The sequence below is a fragment of the Eublepharis macularius genome, chromosome 10 (genome assembly GCF_028583425.1).
Source record: "Eublepharis macularius isolate TG4126 chromosome 10, MPM_Emac_v1.0, whole genome shotgun sequence".
Classification (NCBI taxonomy): Eukaryota; Metazoa; Chordata; class Lepidosauria; order Squamata; family Eublepharidae; genus Eublepharis; species Eublepharis macularius.
Genome location: NC_072799.1, coordinates 8,329,971 through 8,350,610, shown reverse-complemented (window position 1 = coordinate 8,350,610; position 20,640 = coordinate 8,329,971). Strand labels below are relative to the sequence as shown.

The 20,640-nt window shown below is 44.4% G+C and overlaps 1 protein-coding gene across 1 annotated transcript in view; it reads right to left on the bottom strand.

Annotated features, from left to right (window-relative positions):
* Nucleotides 1–2,066: 2,066 nt before the first annotated feature.
* CTNNA2 (catenin alpha 2) overlaps nucleotides 2,067–20,640 on the bottom strand; it is a 678,629-nt gene continuing 660,055 nt past the window's right edge. Inside the window, exon 21 of the mRNA XM_054989920.1 lies at nucleotides 2,067–2,370. Within this exon, the coding sequence (XP_054845895.1) occupies nucleotides 2,083–2,370 (288 nt within the window). The 3' untranslated portion in view covers nucleotides 2,067–2,082. The remainder of the gene's footprint in view (nucleotides 2,371–20,640) is intronic.

Below are 20,640 nucleotides of genomic sequence, written 5' to 3'. Positions count from 1 at the left end.
CACAGATCTAGAATAAAACTGTCATACTGGTAAGGTGGGGGCTGCGGCTCAGGCACAAGTATATTGAGAAGGTGAAAAAGAAGACAGGGCAAAGGACCTTCTGGCCTCTGTTGTACAGAATAAATGAAAAGCGTGTGGGAGATGGGGAGGAATGGGCTGTTGAAGAACTGTAGCATATCTCTAATGTTCTACCTACATTCCAATCCTTTGCTGGGCAGACACAGCTGGAAGATCTAGCATCAAGCTTGTCCTCTCCCCCACAGTCCACTATAAAGCTAATATCCAGATGACTGAGCTTCATGGTTTTAATTCTCCTGCCCACCAGCTGAGGCCATAATCAAAAGCCTTGTTCTGTGCGGTCTCGTATTTTGAGGCCTTCCCAGTGGTAGCTCCTGTGCTTTGGAAATCCTTCCCTATAGAGGTTCCCTTGAAACGGTCTCTATTCTTTTCGGCACTAGGTGCAAATGTTTTTCTTGAGAGTTTTGTAGGCCCCTCGCAATGGTTTCAACTAGCTCACCCTTGTTTGTTGTGGTTTTGGACTGATTTTTAAATGCCTTGAAAACAGGGTGCTTTTGATTTAGCCTGCTCTGTTTTATGTGTTATATTGCTGCTCTTTGACTGTTGTAGAAAAGAGCAAGAGTCCAGCAGCAACTATAAGACTAACAAAATTTGTGGTAGGGCATGGCTGCTGTCAGATCTGAAGAAGTGAGCTGTGACTCACAAAAGCTCACACCCTACCACAAATTTTGTGAGTCTTATAGGGGCTACAGGGCTCTTGCTCTTTTCTACTGCTACAGACAGACTAACACGGATACCCATCTTGATCTTTTATTGTTGGTTTAATAGCATTTTGATGTCCTCTTTGTTTTTAACATATGTTTTTTTTTTGTTAGTAGTCACCTCAATATAGTGGTATCAAGAGGTGAGGTATAAATATTTCAAATAACTTATGAAATAAAATAATGGTTATGTCAATTTGTTTGTGATCGTCTAAGATATTGGCTGGGATATCAGTCTAAAAGCAGTAGCATACCATTGTTTGACAGTGAAATAAATGCAATATAGACAGCACCAAACTGGCGACGCTGGCATTACACACAGAAAACAGATGGGAAGTCGATCATTAGGAGCGAAACTGAGAATTCCAAGGTTAAATAAGTTTATTGAGAGTTAGCAGTTACGAGGGTATATCAGAGACCTTGTAATCCAAAGCTGCACCTACGTATTTGCTTCTAAGTTCTCACATTTGTCAGTTCCCATAGGTCTACACATTCCATCACTGGCTTGTCTATTTCTAATAATATTCATATTAATAATATAATTATAATAATACAAAAGGCAATGTCAACCACCATGTTGTGCTTCATACTCCACCAGAAAGAATTCAATTGGCAAAAGAAAAAAAGGAAAACTTTGTTCATATTGAATGGGATTTGTTGAAACAGAAGCAGAAACATAACACAGCTAGGAACAAAAGAAGAAAATGTGGGTTAAGACGTGTTAATTTTTGATCATCTGTGTTAAAAATTTCACATACCATAATGAAGATGACTCCAAGTTAAATTGTCTCATTATCTGGGCCACACAGTCAAGCATACTGGGCTAGTTACATGATTGCTTCGTAACAAAAGCAATACAAGCTTTTTATGGTCTACCACGGCAATTTCCAGGTTTCCCACTTATAAATATACCTGCCAACCTAATGTTTCTTGCATGCATTAAGGACTCGCTTTCCATATTTCAGAGCTCTCTCCCCTTCCCTCCACCCCTGCTCTTCCAGTACAATGTGTTTTGGGGGAAGGAGGGGTTGCCAATTCTGTTTTTGTTTGCTATCATGAGAAAAGAGATTAGCTTGGTGGACCGCCATTTAACATAAGAACACCATGTGTCTTTTGGGAAGGGAAAATGCAGATTGCGGAACAATTTTAATAGAGTCTCAGGTTGCATGCAAATTGACACTGCTTTATTATCTTTGCTCCCCGCCCCCCCCTCCCGCCATGCCAGATGCATACAAGTTGGCAGGTATGCATACAAAAAAACAAGGAAGGAAATAGAAAACTCTTCAGGGCAAAGCCTAGTGAATTAGAAGGAATCCATCGCTTTAAATTCACTTAGAGCCTGTACGGGAGAAATGTGTTTCTTCTGAGAACCTCTTCTCACTCTTGTCTGGTATTCCTCCGGCTTTTCTCTCTTGACTAGGGGTTTCTTTTCAGGTGCCTTCATCTTCCAAGACACAACTGGTGAGTTGACTGCCGCTGTGCCATAGACCTTTTGGTATTTGGTCGAAGCCACGTATGAAGCTTTTACAGTAAGGACCACAGCGTTCATCAGGTTTTTAGCTGCTTGGATGAGAGATGTGGCACTGTCCAGCTGGGGACAAGAAACAAAAAAGAAAGGGATAAAAGGATTACTGAAAGTCCTACCTGGAGGAGAACAATGGTCAGGGAACTAAGCGGATCATCTTGTGGAAGAGGACACTGTGTAGAAATAACCTGACTAGGAAAGACATACAATGTATAAAAGTAATTCTGGGATAAAGATGGATGAATGCACACTGAATTTCACTTTAACAACTGATTCCAGGTTTTCACAGGCTCTGGGCAACAGAGTATAACCAGGTCCCCTTTCCCCTTTGGCACAGCCCCTCTCTTTAACTATACCCATCTGCCGCCTCCCCTTTGGCTCTACCTTTTCTTCTTTAACCATTCCCCTTTCCATTCAATTTTGCTTACTCTAAGGAGAAATCATTAAAAATGTTGCTTTCTTTGTTACCTTTTACTACTTTGTATAAAACCAGAGAGAAGAAAATATGCCCTCAATGGTTTTATCTGGAGTGCTGTTCAATAAAGTGGTCATCTGGCCTTTGCCCAGAAATAAGTGTCTGCAGAATGCACCTAGACAAGATTCCAATTGTGCAGAAAACATGCAATGGGACTCCCTCCACCCCCGCAAAGCACAATGGCTTGCACTTCTTCGGCACCATTATCACAGCACTGACCACAAATATTAGACACCAACAATCTATAGTTTTCTGCCATACCGTCAACACAATGCTTGCAAGACCTTTTCCTGTGGTGTCTGTGACTTGATGCCCACTAATTTGCTTTTGATAACAATAACATCTTTTAAAAAAAACACTCAGAAAACAGCTTGCCATTTCCCAGATTTCTCCTGTAGCTTGTATTGTTGATTTCCCTTATCATTTTCAGTTGCCCTAAAAAAAATAGGGGTTTTTTTGGTCCTCATCCTGAACACTTGGCACAACTCAAGACAGAACTCTGCAAAAACTTTCAAGGGATGGTTTTGAAGACAGCTAGGAATGGTGGGGAAACCTAGTCAAATCAGGTGTCTGGGGAACTGGTGCTTATGCATTTAGAAGACATTGCTATTGCCTATGAAGTTAGGCCTGGCGAGAATAATATAAAAGGAAACAGGACTCCAAATGACCAAGCTTACACTACTGTGTCAATGCAAGTGTCAGCACAGAGGAACACTGAGGAATCAGCCCCTCCAAGCTGAAAGAAGAAAGCAATCCTAAAGGCAAGCAAATCACGGCTTTCCCTCACATAGGAGACTCGGCTACTCAATCGTTGAATCAAAAGCATCTGCATCATACTATTAAAATGTGACTTTAATCCAGTGATGAAAAATCACATGGGGTCAACAGCTGTTCCGCCCCGAAGACAAACACCTAAATATGGCAAGCCAGACCCCGAATGGGAAAGCAAATTAATTTGCTGATTCTCCCTCCAGGGTTTTAATCTTTAAATGTGAATCTTGTAGACATATTTTTATATTGCAGAAAATTGATAAAGATGACTTAGGGAGGAGCTAGTGTTGCTCGGCATAATTCAACCTGTTAAATTCCACAACTCAGTCTAGCAACCAGCAGGAGACTTGGGGCGGGGGGGTTGGGAGGTGGGCTACCGGCAATGGTGAGATGTCGTTTCTAGGGAAAACCCAGAAGTGACATCATGCCTCCCTAGGAATCATTGGAAACTCTATGGGAAAACCATAGTTTCCTTTCGAGGAATTGCCAAAAGCTCTATGGTTTGATAGAGTTTTAGAGTTTCCCACAATTCCTAGAGGAATGTGACATCACTTCTGGGGGAAACCCACAAATGATGCCTTGGTCATTGAAAAAATTCTCTCACTACTGCTCTGAGTGGGAACTGAGAGGTGGGGGCAGGGGATTTCCTGCCCACCAGGGGACTGAGAACCCTAGCTGGCTTTAGCTTTTTGTGGGCCACAGGGCAGGGAGCCCCCTGGACTGCCTTTGGCAGGAGGGAGGCAGGGGCAGGGAGGGAGGCATGAACCAAGCACCCCAGACTCCATAGAGGCAGGGCTTTTTTTCAGGGGGAACGCAGGCGAACGGAGTTCCGGAACCTCTTGAAAATGGTCACATGGCTGGTGGCCCCACCCCCCGATCTCCAGACAGAGGGGAGTTTAGAGTGCCCTCCGCACCAATCTCAACTCCCCTCTGTCTGGAGATCAGGGGGCGGGGCCACCAGCCATGTGACCATTTTCTCCGAGGGCAACCCACTGAGTTCCACCACCTCTTTTCCCAGAAAAAAAGCCCTGCATAGAGGTATGCTTATTTTGTGCAGGGCAGAGCTAGGGAACATTAACACATACTGCTAGCATCTTTCCCAAAAAATAAAAGTGCTCCAAGTGCTTTCATACAGAGAGATGGAGCTATTAAAAAGATCCTAAACCACTTAGCTTTGGCAAATGCCCGCCAAAACCCACCGTTCCTGCCAGCCATCACAGACTCCTTAAGATATACTATCCTCCGTTGGAATGCCCAGTCAAAGTAACGCAACCACGCCTCTTCAATTGCTCAGTGGAAATGGCTCTCTAGAATCCATAGAACCTTCACAAAGCGCACAAAACCACTTTGAACAGAAATCTCATCTGAAGAGCAGTACAGAAATGCCTTAGGTATATAAATGCATGGCTGTAGACTCACTGAGGCACATCCGTTCAGATGCTGCTTAATCCCCACCCAACCAAGTGCTACACCAAGAAAGGGAGCCTGTTGAATAAAGGAGACAAAGAGGAAGAAAAGTGCAGGTGTTTGGAACTGCGAAGGGTTCTGAATCTTTGCCCAAATTTAAGTGGCATCCCTGAATCCAACAGCTGTAGATTCAGACCTGGCCACGTGGCCATTGCGTTCATGGCCATGTGGCCATTGCTCTGCAAGGCAGGTGGGAGGAGTGCTGCACTGTGGGCTGTTTGGTAGGCAAGAATTGACACAAAGCGAGATGCTGAGAAGAACTATCCTTCCTGGCCTCTCCTTTTGTATGAGTCTTCCCTCAACTTTGGTGTAGTGGTTAAGAACAGCAGGACTCTAATCTGGAGAGCCAGGTTTGATTCCCCACTCCTTCGCTTGAAGCCAGCTGGGTGACCTTGAGTCAGTCAGAGCTCTCTCAGCTCCACCCACCTCAAGGGTGCCTTATACTGAATCAGGCTGCTGGTTCATCAGGTCAGTCTTGTCTACTCAAACTGGCAGTAGAGCTCCAGGTTTTTAAGTGGAGGTCTTTCACATCACCTACTGTCTGGTGGTGGAGCGCTTAATTGGAGATGTCAGGGAGTGAACCTGGGATCTTGTGCATGCCAGGCAGCGCTCCACCACTGAGCCACAGCCCCTTCCTCAGCCTCCCTGGTCTAAGATTGTCTTTCAGTCTAGGGCACCACACTGATTTCTCATATGGTGCAAACAAACCTCACAGTGTAGGAAACTCCCCTATGACATACTTTTAATGCACAACTTGGTTGCTATAAATTATCAAGGGAAGTTGCTTGCGGCTACGGTTGCCAGCTCCAGGTTGGGAAATTCCTGGAAATTGAGGGGGGGGGGTTGAGCCTGGAGAGGGTGGAGTTTGGGGAGGGGACCTCAGTATGATACAATGCCATAGAATCCAGCCTCCAAGGCAGCCATTTTCTCCAGGGGAACTGCTCTCTGTGGCCTGGAGATCAGTTGTAATTCCAGGAGATCTCCAGCCACCACCTGGAGATTGTCAACCCTATTTACAGCCATGGATTTCTCCTCCCTCTCCCTAGTAGCTCGCTGTAAGCCTGAAAAGCTGGTGCTGATGGCTGGTGGATCCTTGTGGATAAAAAGCAGGTGAGATGTGGGACTACCATAAGAGAAAGATGTACTCTCCTACAAGTGGTAGAAGCTTGCTCATTTCCTGCACCAGTGGAAGAGTTATGTGGTATTTTGCCCATAAAGCTCTCTCCCCATGACCACCAACCAACATTGGCTTTTGGGAGCTCTTGGGAAGAAGGAGAAAAGATCTATTTTCATGGGCACTGTTTTACTCAGGGGAGCCAAGACTTTTGAAATTCATATCTTTACCTTCTGCTCTTCTTTGAAAAACAGAGAGCAGCTTAGAAGAAGCTTCTGCTAGGTTCCAGCCAAGCATGCCTAGCTTCTACCAGGCTACAATATCAGCTGCTCCTGGACCATATTACCATTAAAAATGTTTACAAAGTTCCCGCGTTACTCATAGCGATGGGAGTTAGAACAGGAATCATAACCCACCTCCTGACAATTAAGGACTTAAATTGATTGGTCCAAATGATTCATCGTCATGCATTCCCCTAACTGGTAATTAATTTTTAATCTCCAGATTCAAGAACATTTCCCCCCTTCCCACACAAAACGCACACTTCTTTTCCATCTTTCCCTTTTGAAAGAAAAACAAGTTTCAAGATGAATAGTAACATTATAACGGCAACAACCTGCCAACTCAACAGAGAGCCGTTATATATCGTGCCGTGTAATGGTCTCTTTCCATTCTGCAGCATGATTTACGACGCAACTTGTGTGTTTGTTGGCAAATGGCCGATCATACTCTATTAAATTAGGATATTTTAAATTACCGGTGAGATCTGCCATCAAACATTGTAAGACTGTTGAATGGCTCTTTTGCAACAAACGCGGGACGTCGGAGCAGGGGGGTGCCTTTGCACATTCTTCCGAGGGCCAGCTCAATCCCTCACGGCAACTCAGCCAGCTATTTGAGGCGACAGTGAAACACTGCAGGAGCCAAGAATCACAGTCCAATGAATACTGTTTTGTGGGGTATGTTGGACTGGAGCATAAAAGTGCTCTGCTGGACCATACCAGTCGTCCATCTAGTCCAGTTTCCTACAGCAGTCAGCTGGATGTCCTACAAGCAGACCAAACTTATTGCTTATCAGCAACTGACATTCAAGAATATCCTGCCCCTGTACTTGGAGCTCCCATGATTAGTGGTCCTTGATGGAACTGTCTTCCAAAAATTTGTTAGATTCCCTTTTAATACCACAAGAGAGATTATGAGAAGGCCACATGAATGTATCTGATCTAACATGCATTTTTGTTATGGATCACAATGTGAATTTGCATAAAAGGGCTGTATATTTTCAGTCTGATGCTAGGTATAAAACACTGGATTGTATAGAGAAATCAGACACTATACACCTTGCCTTGCTTTGTAACTTTTTTGATGCTGTTTAATTAGATCCATGTCCTTTACCCTTAGATAAATGAGTTATGAACGTTTTCTGACATGCATTTGAGTGTTTAAAAAAGTTGGGGGGAAGTTGTTATTTTACATGATATACTTATCTTTCAATGATATGGGACACTGGGGATTTATGGCTGGATCTCTTCACATGAAATTTATGTTCAAAAGAAAGAGGGTGAAGGTTGATTTTGGACTCGGGCCACGGCATTGATGTAGGCAAATGTATTCTTGTCCCCCTCTCAGAAACAAAGAGATGGGAGAAGTAATTGTTATGGAACAACCTCCCCATGCCGGTGTGCCTGGCCCCCTCATTGTTGATCTTTAGGAGGCAGTTGAAGAGGGTATTATTTAGGACTGCTTTTGATTAATTTTGTTTTCTCTAGTTACTGGCAGTCTTAAACTGTGTTTTTAAACTTGGGGGGTCATTAGTGTATTTTTATTATTACTTTATTTACCTTGCAAGCTGCCTTGATTTCCTGTATGGTAGGAAGTTGGCTAATAAATGTTTTAATTAAATAAAAACAATTGCTCTGGAGGAAATTGCACGATCAGATTATTCCCCACCTTAACTCCAATGTTAAGGACCTGATCCAAATCCTCTTAACAGGTAAGTTTTAAGCTTAATTGACAAACCAGGAGACCTGATCTTGGATCCTCAGTGTCATGCATGGTAAAGCTGGAAAAAAGAACAGTTTCTCTGTGTATAAATTGCCATCAAGTTGCCACCAATTTATAGCAACCCCTCATGGGGTTTTCAAAGCAAGAGATGAATGGAAAGGGTTTGCCGTTGCTCGCCTCTACACAGCGACCCAGGACTTCCTTGGTGGTCTACCATCCAGGTAATAACCAGGCCAACCCTGCACAGCTTCTGAGCTCTGATGAGATCAAGCTAGCCTGGACTTTCCAGATCAAGGACCCCCTCCAAAAGTGCAGTAGAAGGCATGTGGATAGCCCAGGTGAGCCTGATCTCATTAGATCTCCGAAGCTAAGCAGGGTCAGCCGTGGTTAGTAATTGGATGGGAGACCTCCAACAAGGACCAGGGCTGCAGAGGCAGGCAATGGCAAACCACCTCTGTTAGTCTCTTGCCATGAACCCCCCCAGGGGGTTGCCATAATGACTTGAGGGCGCTCTCTACCACCAGAAGGCAAGAAAGATGATTAAGCGTCTGGCACTCATTCCTATGAGGAAAAGCTAAAAGAGCATGTGGCTTTTCAGTTTAGAAAAAAGATGACTAAGGGGAGTCATGCTTTATAATATTATGTTTAGGGTGGAGAAAGTAGTCAGTTTACACCGATTCCAGGCACAATGGTTCTACACACGACAGGGTGTGAGGTTAGGACTTGGTCTCCCATGTGTAAAATTAAACATGTGACCCAAGGAGATGTGCATCACCAACCGTGCAGTAGACACTCTCCAGGAATCTGCAGCCAGTCAGAATTCCGCTATGGTATATCTGACAGTGGCCGTTTTCACACTGCTTACCAGTTATGGAACATGGTGCCGAGCTTCCAGAACGACATCGTCTTCCCGGTGCGATTTCGCGTGAAAACGGCTGTTCTCACGTGAAATCGCACCAGGAAGACGCTGTCATTCTGGGAGCTCGGCACTATGTTCTGTGGCTGGTCGTTTCTTGAGTTGTTTCTTGAGTTGTTTCTCTTCCCATCACACTTTATTCATCCCATGCTGGTAAAAAACAACAACAACCATCCTCGGAGAAAGTTCTGATGAACTTTTGAGTGGTTCCATGAGATGGATGAAATGCGCACCCCCTGAACAGTGATGCGAATGCAACGAACAAGACACTGAAGAGTCAATTAAATGGCCATCAGCATAACTGTGTTCAACTCGCATGCCCATACCTATTTAAACCCTTTTTTATTTGAATTTGCAGAATAGGATTGATTGGTGGGAGCATTAACACAACTAGAGATGGCAGGGAAAGAAGAGGCGCTACGTTGAAACATGCTGACATTATAACTCCAAAGCGGGAAGGGAAATCCGCATACAGGGAGAAATAAAAGGTTTTGTTACACTGTTATGACAGCTGTAATGGCAAAGAAATAATGCCTTGCATTGGGAAAGAAGATAATTCTCTTTACAAACAGCTACCATCAGATCAGATACAGTTTCTTGGGGAAAGGAGGGCGATTCAAAGAGTTTTTACGAAGTTCAGCCTGTCTTCTCTCCCAACCACCCCTTACTCCCAGGAAAAATAAGCACTCATTGAGGTAGTAAACCTGTGCCTTAGCAGACTCATTTCAGAAGCCAGGGGGAGACTGAATGCTTCTCCAATTGCCACTTGATAGAAAAGTGGCATGTCAGGCAGATAGGTTTGCGCCTATCCTTCTCTCTGATTCTCTGTGTGTGTGGATGGAGGAAAATTCAGCCAAGTAAGCCCCTTCCTATAGTCTGAAGTGGGGAAGCTCAGATGCAAGTTAACCACGTCATTAAGATCTTGGCCTTTAGCTGCCAACGATGGAAAGATACAGGCATTGTGCTACCACGGACTGTCATTCAAGTAGACCCTCCTTAACCCCCCACCATGCTTAGAATCAGAGGAGAGCGATAACAGGAAAAGGGTGCTAATAGGGTTGCCAGCCTCCAGATGGGGCTCGGACTTCTCCCAGAATGACGACTGATCTCCGGGCTACAAAGATCAGTTCCTTGGAAGAAATGGAAGCTTCAGAGGGCTATACCTGCTGAGCTCCTTCTCTTCCCTAAACTTCAGCTTCCAACACAGATGAAATAACCTGCACAGAGAAAACTAGCTATAACCTGACAAGGGAAAAGGGATGAGAAACTGGGAGAAGCCATTGCTTGGTGGTACGGAACATTCTATGCATGGAGACTGTCCCTGATTCAGTCCTTGGCTTTTGACTACCAAGGTGATCAAGGTGGCAGACGTGATTCTCCCATCTATTTTATCCTCATGACATCCTTGTGAGGTAGTTCAGACTAAGAGTGACTGGCTCAGTTTTTTATTTATTTTATTTATTTCAAATTTGTATTCTGCCCTCCCCGCAAGCGGGCTCAGGGCAGATACCAACATCTTAAAAATACGATTAAAATAAAATAAAAATTCATATTCATTAAAAAACAACACATTTAAAACAAGATGGTGGACAGCCTTCACAGGGAGGGTTTTATACACCCCCTTTTTCCAGGCCAGCGGAGGCCCAGCCTCAGCCATATGCCTGGCGGAACAACTCTGTCTTGCAGGCCAGGCGAAAAGATACTAAGTCCTGCCGGGCCCTGATTTCAGCAGACAGAGCATTTCACCAGGTGGGAGCCAGGACCGAAAAGGCCCTGGCTCTAGTCGAGGCTAGGTGGGCCTCCTTGGGGCCAGGGACCACCAACAGCTGTTTTTCCCCTGATTGGAGTGTCCTCTGGAGAATATATGGGGAGAGGCGGTCCCGTAGATAGGTCACTGGGAGAGCACTCTTCAGCCGGGCCACTCAAGATGCTACTGAACTCTACCCAACAGTGTTCACTTCTAGGAAAGTGTCTTTAGGATTGCACCATTGGTGGACTTCCATGACTAAATGAGGATTTGAACCAGGGTCTCCAGTTTCCTAGTCCAACACTAACAAGTACCCCACACCAGCTCTGCATTAAATGAAAGGATCTCCACTAGCAGGGGTTGGGGAAAGCCTCTCTCTGCCTGGCCCCCCGGAGAATTGCTGCCACTCAAAGAACACAATATTGAACTAGATGGACCAAGGGTAGGAGGCTCCCAAGTATGTTCTAGTCCAGCCTGATTTCTACTGTGTCAATTTTTTACTTGCATATTTTTTTAAAAAAGAGAACAATGTGTTCCCTATCACCCCTGCAACCTGCAAAATATTAGGCACTGAGCTCCCGCTTTCCTCAAACAATGCAACACTGAATGATACAAGAGGGCTTTTTGACTCAGATAGGAGAGCAGTAATATAAGGTAGCTGTCTCAAAGAGATGCATCAGTAAAGGGATAGGGAGTGACTATAGACTTTCCTATCGTTGCCGTAAGTATGATCCTACTGGAAAGAGCCAATGTTGTCTAACATGTCAATTTTAGAATTACTTATGCTCTGTTTCAGCATTTCCTTAACTCTGTGTTGGATTTCTGCTGGTTTTAAATCTTTGCAAATTAACATGTATATACCCTATTATGTGTGTATGGAAATGTCCTTGAAATTGACTGTACTGAGCCACACTGTGTAATCCACCTTGAGTCTCAGGGTCTCACCACACAGTGACACCTGGGAGCTGTAGTTTTAAAAGAGCTGTCGCATAGAGAATGACTCACTCTGTTTGTAAAATAAAGATTTTGACTAGTGCTTTTAACTCCTTACTTGCTGAACTACACAGTCTCTCCCTCCCCGACCCCACTAGGTGGAATCTGCCAGGGAGGGGGAAAGACAGTGCAGTTCAGCAACTAAGTTCTTTAGAGAGCTAGCCAAAAGCTTCTTTTCTTTTCCACTGCTCTCTCCCAACTCGTTTTACAAAAAGAGTGGGTCCTTCTTTCTCCACAGCGATCCAATCCAGCGGCTCTTTTAAAACTACAGCTCCCAGGTAAAATTGCGAAAGCTGACACTTAAACAGCATGTGCCAGGCATCATTGTGTGGTGAGTAGAGATGGGCACGATCCGCATTACGATAAAAAAAAACCCACGATAATGGCGATCGCATGATCGTGACCTGGCGGATTGTGATCGTCCACAGCCAATGATCCAGCGATCGGGAGAGGCCTGGATTGTTGCATTTGGGCTCAGATCAGGGATCCAGACACTCAGGCGCCAGCAATCTATTCCCCTGGCAGCAGAGCCAGGGGAAAGCCTTAGCTCTGTTTGCGCTCCTTCTGTTGCCCTGGAAACCCAAATGGAAGCCCAGCTTTCCTTGATCAGCAGGGCTTCCTTCCAACCACGGAGCAGCAAAGCAGTCACAAGTTGGGAGAAGATACCCAGGGGAGGGAGGGGGAAGGGGGTGTTCTGTAGCCATGGGCACTCTAATCTCATCCCTGCAAACCCTGATAGGCAGCTCTGACGGCCAAACACAGACGAGCGGCCAGACCCCCCGCCCCCCGAGGGGAGGCGGCTCATCGCCATCTCCCCATGCCCGCTGGGTCTGGCCGCTGCCGCCAGCACCCACCTTCCCACATAGCTGGGAATAGCAGCACACCCCGCTTTGGCCTCCACGATCCACGGCTTGGGAACAGGAGATGATAGGTGTGGATCGTTAATTCGGGATCGGCGCCAGCGCCGATCCATGATCAGCTGGATCGTTAATTTTTGGGGGATTGTGCCCATCTCTAGTGGTGAGACCCTCAGTGAGAAAGGCAGACTACAAATAACATCAATAAAATAAATGATTAAACCTTATTTCCATCTGAGAACCAGTGTGGAGTAGTGGTTAGAGTGTCAGACTAGGATTTGCAATCCCGTTCTGCCATGGAAGCTGGCCAGGTGATCATAGGCCAGTCACAGTCACTCAGCCTAACCTGCCATGCAGGGTTGTTTTGAGGATAAAACCGATGAGACTGGTGTAAGCCATTTTTGATCCCCTTGGGGGGGGGGCAGGGTAGGAATGGAGTAAATAAGTACATCTGCCTCTTAGCCAGACCGAGCCTCAACAATGGGCTATGCTAGAATTGAGTACACAGTAGCTAAGCATCACTGCTAATTAAAGAGAAGCAGACTAAAAATTACCCACTTTGGACTATCACCATGACTCAAGGGTCTTGCAAAGGTTGCAGGTTTAAGAAGAAGGGATGGGAATGCATTTATTTCTCCTTTTCCTTCATTCTTCACACCTCATCACATTTAAAGTAATTTACATATCTGGATGTGATGCATTTTTAATTCATTAAGGTAGATAGCTGGGTACTACAGCCGGCCAATCCACTGATTAGTTGTCTTCATTTGCATTTTTCCAATTATTAGTAAGAAAACCACTGGGACTCCCAAGAAAAATTAGTTGTATTTAACAAATTCTGAATTTTAATGTGGCCTACAAATGTTATCTTACAAATCCTATCAGTATAACATGCAACAAACATTCCAAGAGCTACAGACAGCTGCGCATAAGAATTATTTTGATCTCCAAGAGCAGAGATTAATATCCTAAAATTACTTGGCTATTAGGTTCACTATGCAAAAATAACCGAATAAATGAAGAATACCAAATAAGTATCCAAAAATATCTGTAATGTTCCTAAAGCAAATGCACATCAGACACACATTTGCATTCTGAAAGATATATTTCTTTAACCGAATGATTTAATTGCTTTAGCCAATGTAATTTTTAAACAATAAAATTTAAAAATGAAATCGCATCTCATTTTGCATGCATGAAACTCTCTTTTTAATATAAGTAGATATTTAATTTATGATAACTGGTGGGGGTGTGTGTGGAAATGAGGCACAAATGCAATCATAAAAGATAATTAAACACTCCTTAAAATTTTAGTTCAGTCCTGTGAATTATCTAACTGAAAAGAGAGTCCTTGAAGAATAGATATTGTTCCACCCAAGTCTGCAGTATATAATAATTGCTCCTAACAGGTAATTCTAATTATATTAATTTTAAATCAGACTGGCTGATACATAAATCTGCATAGTTGAAACATGGCTGTGTGAGCTGTGAGAATTACTCTACATAAAAGCATAAAATAGTCACAAACTGTGCAAAAAGGAAAAAATAAAATGACAGAATTTGCATCATGCATTAGAAACAGCAACAGTAGTGAAAAGCAGAACTGGACACAATCAACACAGTCTTCTTTGGTTTGTTGTGGATTTTCCGGGCTGTATAGCCGTGGTCTTGGCATTGTAGTTCCTGAAGTTTCACCAGCAGCTGTGACTGGCATCTTCAGAGGTGTAGCACCAAAAGACAGAGATCTCTCAGTGTCACAGTGTGGAAAAGAAGTTGGCAGGTAATTCATATCTATACAGGAAGGTGAGTTTGGGCTGAGTCATCCTGTAAGAGTTTCCCAGGGTGTGGAATGCTAATGAAGGGAGGCTTCACTGCATCCTGAGGAGGTTCTTTTGCATATGGATTGGTGCTTGATATGCTAATCCTCTCTGCGGGGCTATTGTAGGGTGTAGAGTATTTCGACAATATAACGATCTTCATTTTCTTTCTTTACCCAACTTCCATAACATTAAAAGTCAAGCTTGCCCAGTGCTTGGCAATGGCATGCAGAGTGTCTCAAGTTCAATCTCTGGAATCTCCAGTTAAAAGAATCAAGTAGAGCAAGATTCGGGTCCAATAGTGCCTTAAAGACCAACTAGATTTCCAGGGTATGAGCTTTGGAGAGTCAGAGCTGCCTTTGTCAGGTACGACTAGTAAAGGATGGTGAAAGAGCTCTACGGGCAATCCTGGGGATCTGCAGCCAGTCTGAGGAGGCAATATTGACCTTGATGGACCAAAGGTCTGATTCAGTGCAAGGAAGCACGTGTCTGTGTGCCCAACAAATTTGATGACTAACAATGGAGTAACTCTAAGAAGAGTTACTCCAGTCTAAATCCACTGATTTCAACAATCTTAGACTGGGGTGACTCTTAAATCTCTTATGTTCCTTGTGCCGTGACTGAGCATATGGAATGAACGTGCTACATGCAATTCTCCCAATCACCACTTCTTCTGAAAGGTGGATTTTCTGCTTCAGTATGGTGTAGTGGTTAAGAGCGGCAGGACTCTAATCTGGAGAGCCAGGTTTGATTCCCCACTCCTCCACTTGAAGCCAGCTGGGTGACCTTGGGTCAGTCACAACTCCTAGGAGCTCTCTCAGCCCCACCCATCTCACAGGGTGTTTGTTGTGGGGATAATAATAACATACTTTGTAAACCGCTCTGAGTGGGTGTTAAGTTGTCCTGAAGGGCGGTATATAAATCGAATGTTGTTGTTGTTGTTGTTATTATATGTACCAGACCCCAGATTAAGATTTTCACAGGTGAGACAAGGAGATTAATCTGGGGTCTGGTATGTCTGTTCTGATGCTGGAATATCCACATATTGCCCCCTTCCGGAAAAAAAAAGGCAATTGCATATATCAGGAGTGTTGCTGACTATCAATGTCCACGAAACATATACCAGGGCCCATTATCCTATGCAAAAAGCATAGGATAACCATCTAGCATAACAATGTGGCTATTAATGTATAATATTCAGTGATAAGGATTTTAATTTAGTTCTGATGTAGGTGGCAGAAGTAAAAACTGGAACCAGGATTCCTAGAACCTCTAACTCTGCAAGATTGTATCCCACTCCCAGCATGGACTCAAACCTGAATGTTATTGCTGACAAAACTTAACCTGCATCAACCAGGTGAGAAAAGGAGTTTCACCAACCAATGTTCTTGGCGCCCTCCACTGCAAGCTGAAACCGTGCCTTCGCAACCCATCCCAAATTCTTGTAACTCGAATCTGGGATACACATTTCACCCGTGACATGAAAAGTAGCTGTACGTATGCCAACCCTTCCCGTTGAACGTTCTGAAGGCTTCCCCCAGAGAGGCAGAGAAAGATGGCAGGGACCATAAAGTCCTTGGCTGCCGTTCTCCCTCTGCTGGTCTCGTCTCTCCTTTAGCCACTAATAGTTTCTAGGTTCTTTGGAAGGGGGAGAGAACAGGAATAATCAGATGTTAAGGGGAAACAAGTACACATAAGTCACAGAGGATTTAAGGTGGCCGGAGGCTCTATAGCTTTTCCCAGGGTTCTTCTCTTCTTAAGAATCTGGCTTAAACAGGGCTACTTTCCCAAGAGGATGTAACTGCAACTAGAGTCGAAGGGGTTACAGTGGAGGACAGTAGCATAGCCCTCTTCCTTGCCTTTCTGTTGGGATCCATAATATAGCACCGCAAATGCAATTTCAAGGGTGTTTGGGGGAAGGTGACTCACAACGACTTCATCTGCTCTAAGTCAAATTTCAAAGTCAGAATCCATGCCGCTAGATACTTTCAGATGCAACTTTAATGGGAAGAAGCTTGTTTGTGGCGTCAAACCAGGGAAAAGACATTACAGTAAGCCCATTAGCCATACGGATTTCCATGGAGCCACGCCAACAGCCAACAGCCATAAAACAGCCAACGTGTTCCATCTTTTTCTCTGAGCCACATTCTACTTTTTTCCTGAAGCTGAACTGCATGGAGATGGATCAAAGGGCCAGATAAATACATATTAGAAGCCTCCCATTAGCTGTAATCCAGGCTCAGATAGGATTCTAGAATTACAGACATCCACGAGTTGTGGTTGTGTAAGTGGTTGATATCCCAGGTTGCCAACCCTTATTCTTCCGACATGTTGCAATGAGAACACAACTTCCTGCACTTGAAATGGAAATGTGCAATGCAAGCAATGTTGGCCTGCTGTTCTGATACAAGCATCACTATTAGGGCACTGGCCAGCTTCCAGCTTGATAGATGCCCATTAAATACATTTTTTTCTTCCGCACATCTGTCACAAAATCTGCAAGGTGGAAGGGAAGGGAGAATGGATCCTGACAATTACTGGTTCCTTTTGCTTTCCCTAACAGTGGGAAAGAGTCCAAAAGACATCTGGCTGTCAAGAATAAAAGACCGCAAGCTTTCGACATTTGGCAGGGAGGCTGCAAGCAAGGAAGAAGATAGTGATACTATTTTCACCAATAAAATTAGCTGGGAAACATAGTTTTAAATTTGCTTTTTTTAAAATGCAAATTTTAAAAAGCCCTAGCAGCTGAAACTTGGAAGCTTGATTCTTTCTTCAGCACATGCTCCCAAGATTGTATCTCTTTTTTCAGCAAGGCGCAGTGTGTATTTTTCTGGGCTCAACAATGAGCACTAGGTATTCCTTCCACATCTATCCTGTCTGCAACACAAATTTTACATTGCACTCTCCCTCTCTCCGGCATGCACCTGATTCTGGTGGGTTGAAGCGGGATGGGTATCACCACCTGCTCTCCACCTTATCCCGGCTGGATGAAGGGAAGAGCGGGCATTACCTCCAGCTTCGTGCCTGATCCCAGCTGTGTGAAGGTGGGGTGAGGGCTTTGCCACCTGCTCCACTCCTGATTCCAACTGGGTGTAGGGGGGGCATTGCCACCTGCTCTGCACCTGATCCTGGATGGGTTTTGGCAGGATGAAGTGGGGATAAGCATTGCCACTTGCTTTTCTCCTGATCTCAGACTGGGCTTTCTGCTGCAGCGTGCTCTCTGGAGGGAGAGGCTGCCTTGCTTGGGCTTCCCTCCAGAGTAGTGCCCTCTGGTGGTGGACCAGGGTAGGAAGTATGTCGTCTGGAACACGCTTACTCTTTTATATAGTAGGATTAGGCTTCGTTTCACTGTAGATTGCCTTTGTTCTAATTACCTCGACTGGCTCCAGTGTGGCTGACAGCCTAAAGGGGAAGGCAAAGATAGTCTGTTTCCAACTAGAGCAGGTCTCCTAGCTGCTCAGTCTTGTGACTAGGGTTGCCAGTGGAGATTCCTGGAAATTTTGGGGTGGAGACTGGGGAGAGGGGACCTCAGCAAGGATGTGATCTCATAGAGTATCCCCCCCAAAGATGTTATTTTCTCCAGGGGAACTGATCTCTGTAGTTTGGAGATGAGTTGTCAGTCCAGGAGATTTCCAGGTTCTACTTGGAGGACTGCAATCGTATCAGTGTCCCAGAAGATTTCCAATGGGTCAGGAAGTTATCGTTACTTGGGGTGACAGTTGTAAGAGGCTTCAGCTGTCATGGCTGATGTCAGCACGAGTCCACTCTTTTGGCCAGAGCTAGATGTTGGCATGCAAGTAGAATCCCTGAGTACCGTCTGTATGTCAACAGTTCAAGATCTGCTGTAGGTTGGAATCCTAGCATCGCCTGAATTTTCTGATTACCCTGCTCATTGCTGACATTGGGTCACAGGGAGCAACATTTCCTCAGCTGCACAAGTAAAACGGGCCACAACAACTGACCTTTAACACAATACGTAGAAATAGCTGCTTTTCACTCCCCACATAACAGAAGACAAGACCCAAGCAAAGCTGGTAACAAGATTTCGGGAAACCAGAGGAGCAAACTTTCTGCTAGCCCCAGAGGCAAAAATTCTCGCATGACACTTCTTGGCCTTTCCATGAGTAAGCCTTGACATCTTGACAGCTTTAATAGGTACCCAAGAGGCAGGACATGACTAAAAAGAAAAAAAGAAAAATCTCTGCTTGTCTGTCTTGTCTTTATTAACATGCTGAGGGATATATGGAGAAATCCAGTGATAACAGGAGGACTCCGGGGGGGGGGGACCCAGCAAGCTTTGTACGCTGTTCAAGACAAGATTTGAGCTTAAATAATGCAAAATCAGTGGCAAACTGCTCAAATGCCAAGAAAACTCTCCCCTCTCACCTATACACCTTCCTGCAGTAGTCGCTTGAAGCAGGTAAGAAATCCCTGAGCTAAACTACCTTTTAGTGAAATCGCAGTTATCTTTTTTTACTTCATTGATTCATTTCCCAATTCATTCTTTTGCTAACAGAGGATGCTTCTGATTGGATCCTGCCTCAGTCATGACGCTCTCTGACTGACTTTGGATTGGACACTCTCCCTCAGCCTAACCTACTTCACAGGGTTGTTGTGACGTGATAATAAAATAGGGGTTGACAGCCCTATATATGCCCCCCTGAGCTCCTTAGAAGAAGGATAGAGGTTAAAATGTGATAGATGTTAAATGAGCAGTTCGACAAAGCCTAAAGTGACCACAAGTCAAACAATATGAAGAAAAGAGCAAGAGTCCGGTAGCACCTATAAGACTAACAAAATTAGTGGTAGGGTATGAACTTTCATGAGCCACATCTCCCTTCTTCAGATACAGCTAGAATGTGAGTCCATCTGTCTTTATATCTTGGAGAGTGGAGTCATTACAGAAGCTGAATGATAATAGCCAGTGAATGACAATAACAGGCATGATTGGATAGGGTGGGGTATGCAGAGGGGTGATGGGTATAAGGACAGATGGACTCACATTCTAGTTGTATCTGAAGAAGTGAGCTGTGGCTCACGAAAGCTCATACTCTGCCACAACTTTTGTTAGTGTTATAGGAGCTACTGACTGGGTACTTGCTCTTTTCCACTGCTACAGACAAACACGACTACTCATCTTGGTCTGTCTATATGAAGAAAACAAAATAGCTGCCTATTCTAGAATCGCTATTATATTCATGCAAACGGGGGAAAAAACCTTCAGCGCTGCATTTATAAAAAAAAGAATGTAACTCCATCAAAGGCATTCTAGTGCCCAATGAGAACTTTCATGAATCTGGGTAGTTTGAGTAATGACGTATAGACATCTCTGTGCTTGACCTGAACACCACTACCCCCCCTCCCCGGATTTCAAGTATACCACTTGTACACTTAGAATTGATTGGTTGATGTCTGAGAGTATTAGACAGGATACTTGCAAAATGCAAACATAGGAGGTGTCTGTTAGTCAACCTGCCCATCACTCCTTCTCATCAGTCCCTCATTCTCAACCCATAAGCCTTATCTCTAGGGGAGAGTGAGAGCTAATCGCAGAGGATGACTCTTCTGAGAGAGGGCAGCCTTCAACTGCAGGTTTTATCTTTCCCTACACATGGCTCTTTCCAGTCTTCCATAATGTGATTTTCCTTCATGGGCTGATGGGAACAGCAGTTTGAACCACCTCTCTAATGGCATCAGAAGGCTGAGAAAACGACATCTCCCAGCAGTTCAGTAAGGTCTGGCATGCATCAACAGCAGCTTGTGTCTCACACCCCATGTGACTATGAACGGTGGTAGCGGTGTACAAATAAGGACACGTAAGATATAGCCAATTTCAAATTACAAGCAAATCATCAGTGTGAGCATAGGACTGTTCAAGCCAGAGAAAATGGACATTGTTTGATTTCTCAAATACATTCCTATGAAGATAGACCAAGATGGGTAGCAGTGTTAGTCTGTCTGCAGCAGTGGAAAAGAGCAAGAGTCCAGTAGCACTTATAAGCAGAGATGGGCACGAACCGGAAAAAAACTGAACCATGTGGTTCGTGGTTCGTCAAATTTCACAAACCACGAACTTTCACGAACCTGTCCCTATTTCACGAACTGGTTTGTTTGGTTCATGAAAATATCACATCCAGGTCAGAAAATCATCACTTCTGTGCCAGCAGAAGGCCAC